The 19733-nt window shown below is 41.9% G+C and overlaps 1 protein-coding gene across 2 annotated transcripts in view; it reads right to left on the bottom strand.

Annotated features, from left to right (window-relative positions):
• Positions 1-17198, bottom strand: part of gosr1 (golgi SNAP receptor complex member 1) — a 107244-nt gene extending 90046 nt beyond the window's left edge. For both annotated transcript variants that reach the window (XM_073053377.1, XM_073053379.1), the window contains exon 1: positions 17133-17198. In XM_073053377.1, coding sequence (XP_072909478.1) covers positions 17133-17163 — 31 coding nt within the window. In that variant the 5' untranslated portion in view covers positions 17164-17198. The remainder of the gene's footprint in view (positions 1-17132) is intronic.
• Positions 17199-19733: the final 2535 nt, after the last annotated feature.

Below are 19733 nucleotides of genomic sequence, written 5' to 3'. Positions count from 1 at the left end.
CCAACCTTTGTGACATCAGCAAATTTACTAACCCAACCCACTTCCTCCTCCAGGTCATTTATAAAAATCACAAAGAGTAGGAGTCCCAGAATAAATCCGAGGCACACCACTGGTCACCGGCCTCCATGCATTAGAATCCTTCAATGTGTTTAGTCACATCCTCAAAAAATTTAGTCAGGCTCATAAGGTACCACCTGCCTTTGACAAAGCTATGCTGACTATTCCTAATCATACTATGCCTCTCCAAATGTTCATAATCCTGACTCTCAGGATCTTCTCCATCAACTTACTAATCACTGAAGTAAGACTCACTGGTCTGTAATTTCCTGGGCTATCCCTACTCCCTTTCTTGAATAAGGGAACAACAACCACAACCCTCCAATCCTCCGGAACCTTTCCCGTTCTCATTGATGATGCAAAGATAATTGCCAGAGGCTCTGCAATCTCCTCCCTTGCTTCCCACAGCATCCTGGGGTACATCCCATCTGGTCCCGGTCACTTATCCAACTTGATGCTTTCCAAAAGCTCCAGCACATTCTCTTCCTTATTATCTACATGCTCAAGCTTTTCAGTATGCTGCAAGTCATCCCTACAATCGCCAAGATTCTTTTCCGTCATGAATACTGAAACAAAGTATTCATTAAGTATCTCTGCTATCTTCTCCGGTTCCATAACATTTTTCCACTGTAACACTTGATAGGTCCTATTCTCTCATGTCTTATCCTCTTGCTCTTCACATACTTGTAGAATGCCTTGGGGTTTTCCTTAATCCTGTCTGCCAAGGCCTTCTCATGGCCCCTTCTGGCTCTCCTAATTTCATTCTTAAGCTCCTTCCTGCTAGCCTTATAATCTTCTAGGTCTTCTAGACCTAGTTTTTTAACCTTCCATTAAGCTCTTCTTTTCTTCTTGACTAGATTTACAACAGCCTTTCTATACCACAGTTCCTGTAACCTACCATCCTTTCCCTGTCTCATTGGAACGTAACTACGCAGAACCCCACGCAAATACCCCTGAACGTTTGCCACATTTCTTCCACACGTTTCCCTGAGAACATCAGTTTTCCAATTTATGCTTCCTGCCTGAGAGGCTTATATTTCCCCTTACTCCAATTAAACGTTTCCCTAACTCGTCTGCTCCTTTCCCTCTCCAATACTATGGTTTGTACTGTGAAATAAACCTAAATCTTGGAATTAAGACTACTTGTAATCCTGATTCACTTAATCCTTTGGATCAGAAAATAAACAAATACAACAGGAACTTCAAAGAATTTGAAGATATAGACAATTATTTTGAATGTTAAAATGAAAATGAAGATTTGAGGGATGCAATCATCAAAAGCATTGTTTGGAGGTGGTCCATTATCTATACTAGATGCCTATGCTAATTTTGTTCACTTACAGTCAAAATAACACAGCAATATACACCGGCTGAATTCCTCTATCATTAACTATTAAGAACGATGACACTGTTTTATAATACTGTGGTAGTATTGGTAGTGTTTTAATTCGATCTGTATTTTATTTAAATACATAATGTGTTACTCAGTTAAATAGTAGTTTGTTTTTTTAAAAATATCTTTTTAACTATTTCCATGAAACTTTGGCTAATTGGGTCAGCCACTTAATTGGGACCAAAGTGTATTGGTCCTGATGTGTCCGAATTAACTGGAATGCAGTGTATATTTTTTATACATTCAGTGGCAAATTTATTAGGAACACCTGTGTAGCGTTAATGTGACTCGGACACTGCAGTATTAAACACACGTTTATTCACCAGGCTTCCATTTTACAAAACCCCACGTTTTGACGTCATACGCACTCTGACCTACGAATACTCACATAATACATTACATCCCCCTTCTCAAGTTTGTTTTTACAATACTGTGAATTACCAAACAATGCCTCTAGGTATGACTTTCTAACATTACAACAGCCATCACATAAACTAATAAAAATCTTAACTTCTTATACTGTATTCTACATTGTATCTTACAATACTAACAGCAGTATATTTTCTTTTACTAACATAGACTAATAAACCTTTTATTTCACACCTTGGAACTTATAACATGTGTGATTTTGTCTCAAAGTATGCGAGACTGTAGGTAGATCTAGTCTCTGTATCTAGCTGGAAGTTTGACTTGTCTCCCAGACCTTGTGCGATAGAACTGTGACTGTGCTTGTCCTTCAGAGTTAGTCTCTCGAGTAACTTCTGTGTCTGCATTTCCAACTCGGTCTGTCTGTGCCGAACTTTCACCGTCATTGCGTCGTGGGGTTTCTTCACGCCACTCACTCTTGGTGTCGTTTGTTTCCATGTCTGTATCCGTGGAAATGTCCTGTGTATCTGTACGTGGAAACGCCCTCTCACCTGTCTTCAGCAGATGCTTCCTGTTCCTCCTGCAGACTCTTCCATCCGGCATGCGAACTATGAAGGATCTTGGTTGTTAATGCCTGTTCACAACCACAGCTGGCTGCCAAGTGTCTCCTCTCTGTATTCTGACATTTTCACCTCTATGCAGATCTGGTAACTGTCTTGTATGTCTGTCATAGTAGCTCTTTTGCTTTATTTGCTTGTACTTTAGCTTGTCATGTACTTGAGCATTACTTTCAGGAGTCAGTAGAGCTGTGGATGTTGGCAGCTTGGACTTCAGACGACATCCCATCAACAGCTGTGCAGGACAGAACCCCTCACCTTCAATCGGTGTGTTGCGGTATTCAAGCAGAGCAATGTACGGGTCACCGTTGCTGCTTTGTGCCTTCTTGAGCATGTTCTTCACAGTTTGTACAGTTCTCTCTGCTTGTCCATTAGACTGAGCGTGCCCAGGACTGGAAGTAACATGTTGAAATTCCCAGCTTTCTGAAAACTCTCTAAACTCACCACTGGCATATTGTGGACCATTGTCACATCTGGAATACCATGTCTTGCAAATGTTGACTTCATTGCGGTAATGACACCTTGACTGGACGTGTCACTTAACTTGGTGATTTCCGGATATTTTGAATAGTAGTCCACACAAAGCAGATATTCTGCACCATTGTAGCAAAAGAGATCTGTGCCAAGCTTCTCCCATGGTCTTCCTGGTAGTGGGTGGGGAAGCAGAGGTTCTCTTGGATTGCTGTTTTTATTTTCATTACAGCACACTGAGACACAATGTCCTCTATCTGAGTTGACATACCTGGCCAATACAGAATGTCCCTTGCTCTTTCTTTACATTTCACTATCCCCAGGTGTGACTCATGAATTCTGTTGAGCATTTCCTGTCTCATTTGATTTGGTACTATGAGTTTTGCCGCTTTGAACATTAGTCCTGATGCATAGCTAATTTCCTCTTTAAATGTCCAGTATTTCTGTATTTCTTTTGGAACATCTTTTCTTTCTGTTGGCCATCCATTCATTGTAATGTCTCTTAGCATTTGCATTTCAGGATCTTCTGCAGTCGCTTTCCTGAACATGTTCAACTTCTCCTCAGAAATAGGTAGCTGAGGTGTAACCCAGTTGACCTCCAGCTCTCTTCCTAGCAACTCTTCCTTTTGCTCTTTGAGGTAGGCATGGCTCAAAGCATCAGCGATGTGCAGTTCTTTTCCTGGCGAGAGTGTACCTCGGTAGCCTGAGAAGCATCCTTTGCAGCCTCATAGGAGCTTGATGAAGTGGCTTTTTGAAGATGCTCTCAAGTGGTTTGTGATCACTCTCAACCTGGATTTCTTTGCCATGTACATGCTGGTGGAACTTCTCACACCCATAAACTATGGCAAGTAATTCCTTCTCGATTTGAGCATATCGACGTTGACAGTCTGTAAGTGCTCGTGATCCATACGCCACAAGCCTCCCATCCTGCAGTATAAAAGCTCCTATTCCTTCCGAACTGGCATCCACAGACATTGTCACCGATTTATTGACATCATAGAACTTGAGTGCTGGTGCATTGGTAACCAACTGCTTCAGTGTGTCAAAGCTTTTCTTTTGTTCATCTTCCCAATGCCATTCAGTGTTGCTCTCTAGTAGCTTTCGAAGTGGAGCACTGACCTCCGATAAGTTGGGAATGAACTTGGCAAGATACTGTATCATGCCCATGAACCTCAAAAGTCCTTGCTTGTCTTCAGGTGGTGGTAGCTGTACCACAGCCCTGACCTTTTCGTTATCTGGTTTTAGCCCATCAGCGCTGAGTATGTGACCTATGTATTTGATCTCTATATTTCTGATCCTACATTTACTTTTGTTCAGTTTTAGGTTGTACTCACATGCTCTCTCCAGAAGCTTCCTCAATCTCTGATCATGCTCCTCAACGGTGTCACCCCATATCAGCAAATCATCAATGATACTGACCACTCCATCCAGGCCTTCAATCATTTGTGCCACTGACCTCTGGAATACCTCTGATGCAGAAGAAATCCCAAAGGGTAGACGCAGGAAACGATATCTCCCTATGGGCGTGTTGAAAGTGCATAATTTGGAACTTTCTTCATCCAGCTTGATCTGCCAGAAACCTTGATTTACATCCAATACTGAAAAGTATTTTGCATTAGGCATGCGGGAGACAACCTCTTCAACCGTGAGCTGCGGATAGTGCTCTCTTTTGATGGCTCGGTTGAGATCTTGTGGATCCATGCAAATCCTAATCTTTTTCTCTGTGACCACTGTCACCATACTATTCACCCAGTCGGTTGGTTCTATTTCTCCCGTTATGATTCCCATCTGTTCCATTCTGTGTAGCTCCTCCACTACTCAATCCCTGAGAGCTACTGGAACCTTCCTCGGAGCATGCTCGACTGGTGCAACAGTTGGATCAATCTGGATATGGTGTTTCCCTGGTAAACATCCTAATCCAGAAAACAAGTCAGCAAAGTCTTTGAGAATGTCATTTTCTTTCTCAACACCATAGATTCGCTTCACCAGGCCTAGCTCTATGCATGTTGCTCTGCCTAGTATTGCCGAAACATGCTGTTGCACAATCTCACACTCTATCTTGTGTTTCTGTCCTTTATACACACAGGTCGGTGTTTTCTTTCCCAATGATGCTGTCTTGTGGCCAAAATATCCAACAAGCTTGCAGGTGGATTTTCCAAGTTTTCCTCTGATGTCCAGTGAGTTGAATGTTTCTGCTGACATTACATTGCACTTCGCCCCAGTGTCAAGCTTAAATGTCACATTCCTCCTGTTTATTGTCAGATCTTGAGTCCATTCATCTTCAACATCCATCTCTGCATTATCAATATTCTTGATGCATACCTCCTGTTCCACTTCAATTGTTCCAATGAACGTGTCACTGTTGCACTCACTCTGTTCCACAGCATGCATTATCCTTGCTTGCTCCTGCGATTTGCACATCTTCGCAAAGTGATTTTTCTTTCTGCATAATTTGCATGTCTTACCAAAGGCTGGACATTTTCTGTATCCATGTTTATAACCACATCCGTTGCAGTTAACTTCCTTTTGATTATCCTGTGGAGCTGGCTTTGTCCTACTCTTGTCAGTTTTCACAGCTTTTATTTTGTATACTTCAGTCTCTTCATTAAGCATTTTAACCTGACTCGACGTGATCTCGCTAGCACGGCACATATCAATCGCTTTTTCCAATGTAAACTCTGCCTCTCTCAACAGCCTGCCTCTCACATGATCATCTCGTATGCCGCATACAATCCTGTCGCGTATTAAAGAATCATGCAGTTGTCAGAACTCACAGATGTTTGCCTTGTTCTTCAAATCTGTTACGTAGGCGTCTATAGTCTCTGTTGGTCCTTGAGCCCTTGTAAAAAATGTGTCGAATGTACGATAGGTTTTCTCTCGGTTCGCAGTAATCTTGAAACTTTTTCTTCAACATTTCAATTTTATCTCGCTCACCCTCTTGGAAGACAAACGTGTTGCAAACCTTTATTGCCTCTGCTCCAGCCACATGCAGAAACGTAGCACATTGCACTTTCTCCGTCTTGTCATCTACGCCACTAGCAGAGCAAAACAGCTCAAACTGCTGGAGCCATACCCTCCAATTCTCAGCAATATTACCTCTTAGGCTTAAACTCGACGGTGGCTGTAACTGTGACATCTTTTTACGTGTCTTCTCTTCCTTTCCTTTTCGCTTTCTTCTGACACCATGTAGCGTTAATGTGACTCGGACACCGCAGTATTAAACACACACGTTTATTCACCAGACTTCCATTTTACAAAACCCCGCGTTCTGATGTCATACGCACTCTGACCTACGAATACTCACATAATACATTACAACCTGCACGTTAATGCAAATATCTAAACAGCCAATCATATTACAGCAACTCGATAGATAACTGCATGGAAACATGCTCAAGAGTTTCCGTTGTTGTTCAGACCAAACACCAGAATGGAGAAGAAATGTCATCTAAGTGACTCTGAAAATATAATGATTGCTGGTGCCAGAAAGGGTGGTTTGTGTATCTCAGAAACTGCTGATCTCCTAGGATTTTCATGCACAACAGTCTCCAGAGTTTTCAGAGAATGGTGTGAAAAACAAAAACAAAGCATCCCGTGAGTGGCGGTTCTGTGGGAGAAAGTACCTTGTTTATGGGAGAGGTCTGAGGAGAATGGTGTTACGTACCCGTGGGTATCTTGTACCTGTCACGTGACCACGATGTAATTGTAGCTATGCTGGACATGAGGTAATGGTCTTGTGATGGTGGAGTGACGTCATTTTCCCAACAGTGAGAGATCATGTGATAGTTCTTTTTCAATAGGGTATAAACGGAGGACCCCTCCTTGTGGGGGCAGTTCATGGTTGAATTTGCCAGACACTCCCGTTTTGCTGCATATTTCGATGTTATGATGCAGTTTCTTTTAAAAGTGGAGTTTTACTTTCTGTCTTAAGTCTCAAAGGTTATTGCCGGCAGTTTTGCTACAATACTGCCAGTTCAGCAGTGGAGAGTGAAGATTCATCGAAGTTCGGAAATCCCGAAGGATCGGGAAAGTTGGTGTTGATGGTGTTGATGGTTCCTTATTTAATCTTCGTACAAGGAATTAGTAACCTGCAAGCCGAGATAGCTCCTGCTAAAGGGGGCAGAAAGAGTTGGATGCAGAGTTTCGCCAAGGAAAGGTCAGTGCCTTTAAGAGGTTTCATTTTCTTCATCGTAAATCCTTTGATCCAAGCATACTTCGACTGGGATCAGCAGTAACGCCACAAAGGAGAACTTAAATTATTTCAAGGAAAGTCTCTCCCAAGCGACTGTAAATTTTGGACTTTCGCATTACTGCTTCTAAGAACTGTTTCTGCATTCTCGCTTTAAGAACTGTTTTTGCATTCTCGCTTTAAGAACTGTTCAAGCTGCCACACAGCAGCTGACTTCCGGTTAAGTTAGTCGTTTGTTTACTTTTGGGTTTTTTTTAAGCAGTGTTTAATAAATGTTTTGTTTGTTATAAAAAACTGTCTCAATCATATATTTATTGTTGATGGATTGTAACAATGGCCAGACTGGCTCAAGCTGACAGGAAGGCGACAGTAACTCAATAACCATGCTTTACAACAGTCGTGTGCAGAGAATCTCTGAACACTCAACATATCAAACCTACAGCAGCAGAAGACCACAAACATGCTCTCAGTGGCCACTTTATCAGGTACAAGAAGTACCTAATACTTCTAATACCGGCTACTGAGTGTACATGCAATATCCTTGTACTGCAACACAGTGTTCCACTCAACAACCCATAACACTTGCTATCTGTTTTAATTAGCACTAAGTACAACTGGCAAAAGATATGGTGGCCTTGGGAGGAGAAAAAGCACAAGTTTTGACAACTTGAGGGGCACTGACCATTTAAAAATTAATTCAGCCTAATGAAAACTGCACATCATACTGATATAATTAACAATAGATCTCAATATTCCTGTGAAATACCACTGCATATTCAAAAGCAATCCACAGGATGTAAACGGAAAAATAAAACATAACTTTTGGCCTCCTGAGATGACAATTTAGCAAAGGTGCATGCTCAGCAAGTCAGTCGTTGGAAAATTAAAGTAGTATTATTGTTCTGGGGAGACATTTAGTGCTCTATGGACATCAGAATTAGTATCAAGTTTAACATCACAGACGTCATGAAATTTACTGTTCTGCGGCAGCAGTGGAGTCCAATACATAAAAACTACTATAAGTTAAAATAAGAAATATGAGAAAATAAATAAACAGTGTCAATAGAGAGCAAAGAGTGAGATAGCGTTCATTGTCCATTCAGAGATCTGACGGTGGAGGGGAAGAACCTATTCCTAAAACAGTAAGTGTGTGTCTCCAGACTCCTGTACCTTCTCCTCGATGGTAGCATGTCTGGATGGTAAAGGTCCTTTATGATGGATGCCATCTTCTTGAGGCTTATGTTCTCGATGGAGGGGAGGCAAGTGTCCATCATGTCATCTTAGCAATTTCTTGCTGGGAGGATGGTCTCTTACAGAAACTAAGTAAGAATTAACCCATCTGTGAGCCCTACAGTGGCTTATGAGACAAATCTTCAAAGGGCCTATCTATAGACAGATTGATGAAGACTTGAAAAAGTTAAGATTTCTTTCCTTTGCTCTTTCCCTCTCCCACCGAATTAGAACCAATTTGATAATCAGGTAATACACACAAAATGCTGGAGGAACTCAGCAGGCCAGGCAGCTTCTATGGAAAAGAGTACAGTTGACATTTCTGGCTGAAACCCTTCGACAGGACTAACCAAGTACTTCAAAATGGGGAGACTTCTCAGAATGGCAAGGCTATCACAGTGATTTCTATTCTGCTTCACTTTCAATATTAACTTGTTATACGCCCACCAGAGATGTTGGGTAGGGGGTTGGGTGGGTACCAGAAGTTAATATTGAATGAGTGCTCTCACTTTGACTGAAAGGGGAACAGAAATCTTGTTTCAACCAACATGCACTCAGGGTGCGAAGCCCCGTATGATGGAGCTGTTCAGTAAGCATGAGCTCTACATTCGGAGTGTTGGCTTTGGACTGGCCATCCATGTGGATAATGGCAAAAGAGCAGAGTGGCAGATGTTCTGGCATCTGTCTCACAGCATGACTGGTCTTACAGCAGGTCTACACAACTCCAAAATATTAGTCATGGCCAGCATGATCCAGCCTGTTCAATCTAGTCTTACACATTGACAATTTTTTCTTACATAATTAACCATATTAACTGTATAACTTGTGATGTTCCAAAATAAACAGATTTTCAAGCTTTTTTCTTCCAAGCTATTTTCTCACTGGGAATCTTAGATATGGTTGAAAAACATTATTAATCCCCTTTGGTGTGTATAACATGACCATCCTAGGAGGATGTACTTGCATTTCCTATTAATCACCTTTCCTGTGTCTCTACCTCTGTTCTCCTGTTTGATGTTGGAAATCACAAAATTTTCTTGGACTGGTTCTATCAGCCTTTACTACTATCATGGAAAATGGCAATTTGCTCTCAAATGCTTGAATGCTCAACCTAAGATTAGTTGGGCCACAGTCTTCAGTCTAGGTAATTTCAAGAACCCTATTCTTGTCAACAAGGCTACAGGCCATAGCTGGTCCTAAATCTCACTGTTTTTTCTCAGATAGGTGATCCATGGTAGAATGTACGCTAACAACCACTTCCTAAACTTCACTGTCATTTTTAATTTTTATTTTATTGAGATACAGCGTGGAATAAGCCATTCCAACCCTTCGATCCTCGCTGCCCAGCAATATTTGATTTAATTCTAGCCTAATCATGGGATGATTTATAATGACTAATTAACCTACCAACCAGTACATCTTTGGATCGTGGAAAGAAACTGGAGTGTCCGGAGGAAACCCAGTCACGGGGAGGAAATACAAACTCCTTGTAGGGAACAGTGGGAAATGTCATTTACTATCGTCATGCCTGCACAATGGTAAACTTCTGTCTATTCCCCAAACCTGGTTTCTTCTCAGTAAACAATACCTGCAATAGATTATTTATTGTGCCCTTTGTCAACACATCTGGGAAGTTAATTTCTTCTCCAAGCATCCACTTTCTGTCTATTCTTTTGTCAGCCCTCATCTCCCCATTATACAAGCAATCGAGTTGTGAGGTTCTTTCTGTCTATAATTTCCATCAATCCCTCTCTAGTCTCTATGATACTCAAAATCTGGTAGTTACATACATAAACCCAGCAAACCCATTTAATTTCCCTTCCAGTATTAACCATAATGGTTAGAATTCACATCAATGATAACATACAAGTGCCTTATTATATGTAGAAATAAATGGAAAAAGAGATAGCATAAATGAAATGATTAAATATACAGTGCCTTGTAAAAGAATTCAGCTCCAACCTTTTGTTTACATAATGAGTATTACAACCAGGGATTTTGATCAATTTAACTGAAATATTTTAATTTTATGAATCACACGCTCCTTTTTTCCCCCCACAGTAGAGTTCAGAAACATGGAAAATTGTACACAGTGAAAGACTAAAAAATTAAAAACAAAGAAGTCAGCAATCAAAAGTATTCATCCCCCTTTGCTCAGCACTTATTTGAACCACCCCTCACAGTTATTAAAGCCAGTAGTCTTTTTGGATAAGTCTTCAGAGCTTTGTGATAGATCGAGATTTGCCCATTGAGGCCAAGGTCTTGAAGCTTAATGATTAGTTTTGATAGTATTGTATACTGAGCTGTAGTCAATAAAGAGCATCCTGACGTATTCATGCCTCTGTCCATATGTTCCAGGGTTGAGTGAAGAGCCAATGAAATGGCATCTGCTGTGGATCTGTTGTGCTGGTAGGCAAATTGGAGCAGATCCAAGTCGCTTCGCAGGCAGAAGTTGAAATGTTTTATCACCCATCTCTCAAAACACTTCAATACTGTGGATGTAAGTGCTACTGGTCGATAGACATTAAGATAGGTTACAATGTTCTTCTTAGGCAACGGTATAATTGAAGCAGGTGGGTACCTCAGACTGCCAAAGTGAGAGGTTAAAGATCTCAGTGACCATTCCAGCCAGTTAATCAGCACATCTTTAGTGCTGAACCAGGTACCCCATCTGGGCTGGATGCTTTCCGTGGGTTCACCCTCCTGCAAGATGCTCTCACATCAGCCTCAGAGACGGAAATCACAGGGTCATCAGGAGCTGTGGGAGTTGTGATGGTTCCTCCAAGTTTTGACGGTCAAAACGAGCATAGAAGGCATTGAGCTCATATGAAAACGAAGCCCTGTTGTCACCTATGCCACTTGATTTCATTAAGTATGAGGTGATAGCATTCAAGCCCTGCCTCAGCTGTTGAGAGTCCTTCACTGATTCAAGTTTAGTCTGGAACTGCCTTTTCGCCCATGGTGTCTTTCCAGAGAGCATACCTGGACCTCTTGTAACTTCCCTTGTCGCCAGACTTGAATGTCTCTGATCTGGCTCCCAGCAGATTGTGAATCTCATTGATCATCTAGGGCTTCTGGTTGGGGAAGACTCTGAATGATTTTGTGGGGACACACTCATCTGAGACTGTTTTCATAAAGTCTGTGACAAACATGGTGTGAGTATTCATTCAGATCCACAGATGAATCCTAGAACATAGCCCAGTCCACCAACTCAAAACAATCTCGGAGGCGCTCCTCTGCCTCGCATGACCACCTCTTTGTTGTCCCTATCTCCAGAGCCTTGCTCTTTAGCCTCTGCCTTTACGATCAGGTTTCCTGAAATGCAGAGTGGACAGAGAATAGTAGGCATTCCTTATCTTCGTATAGCAGTGGTCAAGTGTGTTGGGACCTCTGGTGCTACAAGTTATATGGTGATGGTAAATGGCTGGCGATTTCTTCAAACAAACCTGATTGAAATCCTCAACTATGATTTGAAATGTGCCAGGGTGGACTGTTTCTTGTTTGGTGATGGCATCATGTAGTATCTCAAACACTTGATTATAGTCAGCCACTGGTGGTATGTACACTGCCGTCAGGATCATGGAGGAGAACTCTCTTTTTAAATAGAATGGTCACCTTTTGATCATTAGGTGTTCAAGTCTGGAACATAAGAGGGACAAAACCACCCCAGTGGAGCACCACAGAGAGTTTATCATGAAACACACACCTCCACTTTTTGCCTTTTCTGAATCAGCAGCCAGTCCATCCTATGTATCGAGAAGCCTTTGGATATGATTGCTGTATCTGGCATACTCGGAGTAAGCCACATCTCGATAAAACACATAACATAATATATTCCTCATTTTCCTACGATACAGCACCCTTGCCCTTATTCTCCAGCAAAGGCATATTTGCTAACACGATCCTGGGTAAAAGAGGCCTCATCCCTCTGTGTTTCGGCCTGGTTTGGAGTCCACCCATCTCCTGCCTCACTTCCAGCCATGGCGATGAACCTTCGCTTAAAGATGCTGTACCTGCTTGCTTGAGAGTTGAGTCCAATGAGCTCTTCAGAAGGTTATGTATTCTATAGTTCATTAAGCGGTTCAAAATTAAGTTGCTTAAAGGAAATTACATGCTGCAGATTGCAGTGAGAGTAATTCAAAAGAGGTATGTTCAGAAGTTTTGTACGTAGCCTGTATGACCCTGCCGTGATTTACTGGTACCATCTGGGTATCTGCATCAATCAAACTGAAAGGAAATGCTGCATTCCTTGAAGTGAGAGTATATACAAACACAAGAGATTCTGCAGATGCTGCAAATTTTGGGCAACATACACAAAACGTTGGAGGAACTCAGCAAGTCAGGCAGCATCTATGGTGGGGAATAGATGACATTTCAGGCCAAGACCCTTCAGCAGAGCATATCCTCTATGCTTTCAGGGAGAGAGTTCCAGCATTTTGACCCAGTGACAGTGAAGGGACAATAGATATCCAAATCAAGAGGGCAGCTTCCAGGTGACGGTTTTCCCAGACTTTTGCTGTGATTGTTTTTCTAACTAGTAGAGGTCATGGGCTTGGAAAATGCTGTCTAGACTCAGAGTTAGATGAACATATCAGACCATATCCTCCTCTACTGTCACGACGAGGCCACACTCAGGTTGGAGGAGCAACACCTTATATTCTGTCTGGGTAGCCTCTAACCAAATGGCATGAACATCGATTTCTCAAACTTACTGTAATGCCCCCCTGTCCCTCTCCTTCACCACTCCCTTTCCCTCTCTCACCTTATCTTTTTACCTGCCTATCACCTCCCTCTGGTGCTCTTCCCCCTTTTCTTTCTTCCATGGCCTTCTGTCCTCTCTTATCAGATTTGCCCTGTATTTACAGTTTTGGGGGTTTGAATGTCCTGATTTATATTCTCTATATTGTGTTGTGGTTGGTCTGGAGTTTTTTTTGTTGTGGGGCTTGGGGAGGATACTAACTTTACATGACTTCAATTTGGGTGCTTTCTCAATTATCTTTTTTGTATTATGTATTATTATTGTATGTTTATTTTTGCACTGTATTAATTTTTTTAATTTTGGTTTGGGGTTTTTTCTTATCTGTAGTGCTGTAGAAATTGCATTAAAAAACCAATAAAAAAAAAATTGTCCTTCTGCTCTGTACCTCTTTAACTTCCCAGGTCTTTACTTCAGCATCCCATCCCCCTACCCCCCCCCCCCCCCCCCGTTTCACCTATCAGCTTATGGTTCTTCCTCTTCTCCCCTCACCTTCTTACTCTGATTCATCCTTTTTTCTCCAGTCCTGCTGAAAGATTTTGGCCCAAAACATACACTGCACTCTTCTCATAGATGCTGCCGGGCCTGTTGATTCCTCCAGCATTTTGTGTGTTGTTTGGCTTTCCAGCATCTGCAGATTTTCTCTAGTTTGTCATCAACTCAGAGTGCTCATTGCTGACTATTCCTTTCTTGCTACTTTGATGAGTCCTCCGGTCGCAAAGCCAGGACAACAGTATCCATCCTACCCTATTATAAGACCATAAGACATAGGAGCAGAATTAGGCAAATCAGCCCATTGAATCTGCTCTGCCATTCTATCATAGCCAAATTATTAACCCTTTCACCTCCATTCTCCTGCCTTCCCCAACTAATCAAGAACCTACCAAGCTCCGCTTTAAATACACTGAATGACCTCACCTTCACAGTCCTCCGTGGCAATGAATTCCACAGATTCACCACCCTCTGGCTGAAGAAATTCCTCATCTGTTCTAGATAGACACTCCTCTATTCTGAGGCTGTGCCCTCTGGTCACAGACTCACCCGCTATAGGAACCATCTCTCCACATCCACTGAACTATGCTTATCAATAATTGATAGAGTTCAATGAGATCCCTCATTTTTCTAAATTCCAGCAAGTACAAGCCCAGAACCATCAAATGCGCCTCACCCATTAACCCTTTGATTCCCAGAATCATTTGCATGAACTTCCGCTGGACCCTCTCCAATGCCAGCACATCTTTTCTTAGATAAGGAATCCAAAACTGCTCACAATACTCCAAATGTGGTTTGACCAGTGCCTTATAAAGCCTCAGCAGCACATCCTTGCTTTTATATTCTAGACTTCTCAAAATGAATGCTAACATTCCATTTGCCTTCCTTATCATTGACTCATCCTGCAAGCTAACTTTTAGGGAATTCTGTACAATGACTGACAAGTGCCTCTGTACCACTGTTTTTTGAATTTTCTTCCCATTTAGAAAATAGTCTATGCCTTTATTCCTTCATCTGAAGTGTATGACCATCGTCTGAGCTACACAACATTCCATCTGACAATACTTTACCTATTTTCCCAATCTGTGTGTCCATCTACAGATTCCCTGCTTCAACATTACCTACCACCACCTATCTTTGTATTGTTTGTAAAAATGGACACAAAGCCATCAATTCCATCATCCAAATAGTAGACATATATTGTGGAAAGAAGCGGCCCCAATACTAACCCCTGTGGAACATCACTAGTCACCGGCAGCCAACCAGAATAGACTCTCTTTATTCCGATTCTTTGCCTCCTGCCAGTCAATCTTCTATCCATGCTAGTATCCTTCCTGTAATACCATGGGTGCTTATCTTGTTAAGAAGTATCATGTGTCAAACACCTGCTGAAAATTCAACTAAACTTCATCAGCTTCACCTTCACATATAGTGCCTGTTATTTTCTCAAAGAATTCCAATAAATTTGTCTGGCAAGATTTCTCTTTCAAGAAACCATGGTGAGTTTGGCCTACTTAATCATGCATCTTCAAGTATTCTGAAACCTCATCCTTAATAACGTACTCCATCATTTTCCCAACCACTGACGTCAGAGTAACTGGCCTATAATTTAATTTCTATTGGTCCTGTTCATTACTACTCTGTGATTGCGAATCATAGGCCAACTTCTTTCTTGTGGATCAAATAAAGTTGATGAAACATTGAGAATTGTGTTTTAGTGCACTGAGATAAAGTTTTTATGAATATATCAAAAGTGCTTAAAACTAAGCAAACAAAATAGCTGAAATGCTCTTAAGATAAATGCCAAAATTCCCTGAGAATCAGATCTATGTGTATAAAAGGAGCCAACACAACACTGCCAAAGGAGAAGCAATACTCCTATTTCCCAGCTCCACAGACTCACAGATCATGATTCTTCAGGTTACAACAGTATCCATCCTACCCTATTATAAGACCGCAAGGAACGATACGAAACCAGTTTCTGTATCCACCACTCTTTCACCATTTGAGCTTCAAACCCCAACTAATCTATGTGTGAAAATATACTTGCTTAACACCTCTGATTACAAGGGACATATCTAGATTTAACCCTTAACTCCACCATGAGCAGTTGCAACCCCAGCTACGAAAGGAAAAGGGTTGGGCAGGAGGCTAGCAACTCCATTCCATATAAAACACAGGGCTACAGAAGCTCCAAAGATCTCATCTTCAAAGATGGACCACATCTGGGGAATAACTTGAAAGACTGAACCAGGACAGAGGACTCTGGTGAGCTGCTGTCAATGGTCTATGCCCCAGTAACTGTTCCGGTCTTAAAGAAAACATTTGTCAAGTAAAAAGTGTCCTCCTTGTTTGCTCCAGGGGCTTCTCAATTTTATACATCTCAATTAAATCTGTGTCTGTTCCCTCCCCCCCCCCCCCCCAATAACAACCAGAACTTTACCTACCTCTTATGATGACTATAGCCCTGGCAAAATCCTTATCAATTTCCTCTTTAATGCTAATATATTCTTTTGTAGTGTAGCACAAAAAATTGACACGTCGTGTTTCAACAATACACTGAGACAATTCAAGCCCTACTTCCGATCTCAGACAGATCATCCTGGCTGCCATCATTCATTCAGATGCTATTAGATAGGTGCAAAAGCTTCACGTCACAAATTCTAAAAGAGTACAGGGGAGCTCTTGCCTACAGCCAAAATCGATCCCTGGGCCAAATAAATTACTCGATCACTGACCCGTCGCTACTCACGTAATCTCACTAGGCACAAATTAACAGTCACCGTTTTCAGTCTTGCAACACTTCATCTGCAATCCCTTGGCTACAAAACCTTATCACACTTCTCAAAAATTTTAATACTATAAATACGAAAGTTTCGTTAACTAAATCTTACTGACAACATTGTTCTTTTACAACCAATAACAGAAAATGAACAATTACGCTTAATGAATACAAAACAACTGTCAGAAAATTGTATTTTTAAGGATGGAGTGCAGATGCTTAACATCAGTCCAACAGTCTGTTGGAGGAACTCGTGAGTCGAGTAGCATCTGTGGGAGGAAAGGGATTGTCGACGTTTGCTCTAACAAATTGTTTGTTACTCCAGCATTTATAGTTTCTTTATCGGCTTAGCATCAGTCCAGATCTATTCAAACTTCTCACGTGTAATTAACTGTAGAAGTCACACGTCTACCTACAGGGTGGCGGCGAGTCCAGAGATTGTGGACCCTGGGGTTAACATGGGGTGACAGGGCGATGTAAGTCCCTCTCTCTAGCTCCAGCCACTGAAGCAGCTGCTGGCAGAGAGCAGGGTGACGGAAGAGACAGTGATCGGGAAAGGAGCAGGTCCCCACCTTCAAGCCCGGAGCTCGCTCCCGCCACGCTCACCCAGGACCGGGCCCTGTTCGAGGCCAGCGACATGTCCACCTTTCCCGTCTGCTCGGCTACACCGGGAGGCGGGCTGCGACGGGGGAGTGGTCAGCGGGGCAGGTGTGTGGACAGAGTCGCGGCCGCTGGTGTCAGGATCAGTCCCCATTTACCTCTCTCAGCCCCTCACTTACCCTCCCAGTAGTTGCTACTCGCCGCCGCCATCTCTGTTGTCCAACGTCACCCGCCTGGATCCTCATCATCTACATTTCCGAGAGAGGGGGGAGGACCAGAACAAAAAAGAACAATCAACCACGCAGACTCAAAGAACTACTCGAGCAAAACAACCACACTGATATTATATTTAATATTTAGTTATATTTTCTTTTTCTCTGCTTCTTGTTATTCAGTCTGTTCCTATAAAAAACGTTGATTACTTTCAATCCCCTCTGACTAATATGGCACAGTCTAAATATTTAAAGGGACCGCTCAGAAATTGATGTTTGCGCATGCGCATCGGTAAAGTAGTTGGGGTTTTGGAGAGCGGAGTTCGGCTGCTTCTCTCGAATCTGAAGCAGGTGATCTACCATTGACGTTCCGGTTACCAGCATTGCAGGAAATGGTGTAGGGTTTACTGATGTATGGTTATGCAATTTTATATAAACTTTCGGGCCATCTGGCCGAGAGGTTAAACTTGATTCGCTCTGCACTTGCTAAGAGTGACGTGCTAAGTGTTTTCTCGCTTGTTTTAGTGTCCACAGTGTACGTCTTACAGGCAGAGGGGTCGATTCAGAAAATAATAATGCATTTTGGAATGGCCTACAAATGTTGGTTTTGGAGAAAAGGTTTAATTCTTAGTATTCATCTAAGACAGAATCTATAGGTTGGTCATTCGTGTAGATGTTGTACAGCAGCGGTGCAAGCACACTTCCCTGAGGAAGACCATTCTTCCGAATACGCTGCGCTTCCCGCCTAGCTCAACATAGAACCGGCGATGCTGAAGCTCTGAGCGAAGGGCGCTGAGTAGGCTACGGTCAATTATGGATAACTCTGAACATCCTCTACATAGCACCATCCAGAGACAGAGAAGCAGTTTCAGCGACAGGTTACTATCGATGCAATGCTCCTCAGACAGGATGAAGAGGTCAATACCCCCCAATGCCATTAGGCTTTACAATTCTACCGCCAGGACTTAAGAACTTTTTAAAAGCTATTATTAATGCTTTTTGAGATAGTGATTTAGATGCATATCATATTTTTTACTGAGTTAAGTATTGTATGTAATTAGTTTTGCTACAACAAGTGTATGGGACATTGGAAAAAAGTTGAATTTCCCCATGGGGATGAATAAAGTATCTATCTATCTATCTAAAAACAGCACCTCTTATCGTCGCTCCCCCTGAAATAAGGAGGGTAGCCGACAAGAAAGAACGGCTCCGTCAAACATCAGATGAGAGGCGCCTTCTACATGGTCATACACCCACACCCAGCCACCTAAAGTCAAGGAAGAGCTTCATGAACAGTGTTGTTCCATTACAATCAACCCCATCTGAAGCCCGCATCGCCTTGTGGAAAGACTGGCTCGCCAGTTTCAAACAACCCCCAACGATGGAAATCCCACCGGATGAAATTCCCCCAGGAGCTAATGGCAACTGGGTAACCTGGAAGCGCCTGAACAGTACTTAGGACTGGTGTAGGTCGTTCAAAGGTGTCACTCAGCAAATGGGGATATACAACTTGTGAATGTGGAACTGAGCCACAAACTATGCAACATCTCCTGCAATGCCCATCGCTAGAGGAACCCTGTACCGTTGCTGATCTTGCCGAGTTCAACAACAAGGCACAAAAATGTGTCCAGTTTTGGCTGGGCCATGTATAGACTGTCCGTGGACACGATAAGATTTAAAGGGCAAAATAGACCAATAATCTTTTACCAACTATTTTTGTTCCTCCCTCTCCACCGACATAAATGGTTTTAGTTGTAGAAGAAAAACTTCGTCGATTTTATCATTGCAATTAATATTTGCTTTATTTCAAAACTATTTTTAAGGTTGTAATAGCTCTTCAGTGCACCTAAATGATTGTCAATTGTCCTAATTTTAAAATCTAAAATTCTGATGTCTAAAACGGTTTTACTTGATTCAGGATAAACATTCCGAGTACCCTCCAATTTCCGCTCTGCAATTTAAAACACGTTTGTGTTTTATTCTTCTATCCCGAAATGTCCAGTGCGTTTCTCTGCCCACCGATGCTGGTTGATTTGTCCAACGCTTCGAACGTTCTCTGTGCATATTTGCGGGGAGCACGTGCCTGATCTGAATTTTATTGCTTATTTGCATTACAATTGTATTTTAATAATAAACACAATACGCTCGCATCATGTAACAATGAGAGAATCAAACTTTAGTGCTTGACTTTCTTCTGAGAAACTTTCTAAAAGCACATTGGAACTTTAAAAAAATACTTGACAGTACTTTGGTTTGCATCTTCATCAATAAAAATACTATTATTTTCCTTCGCTGCAGTCTATAGGGTGGCGAATCTTTTTTAGAGCGTGCGCCCAAATTAGTATAAGCTTCAACAAGCCGGATGTAAAATACGTCATTGTTCGCGCAGCAAAAATCCCACTGAGTAAAGTCCCTTTCTAGCTAGTCCTCCTCCCCCCACCGTGATAAAATTAGTGATACAACTCTCTCGCGTGCTAAAGGTAAATTAAAGATTATCATTAATTAATTTAGTAACATCAAAAATGAACATTTTAAAGAAAAAAGACAAGCAATGTAGTTTATTTGCGT

The sequence above is a fragment of the Hemitrygon akajei genome, chromosome 8 (genome assembly GCF_048418815.1).
Source record: "Hemitrygon akajei chromosome 8, sHemAka1.3, whole genome shotgun sequence".
Classification (NCBI taxonomy): domain Eukaryota; kingdom Metazoa; phylum Chordata; class Chondrichthyes; order Myliobatiformes; family Dasyatidae; genus Hemitrygon; species Hemitrygon akajei.
The sequence above is the reverse complement of the archived record's forward strand: the minus strand, read 5'-3'. Positions and strand labels throughout refer to the sequence as shown.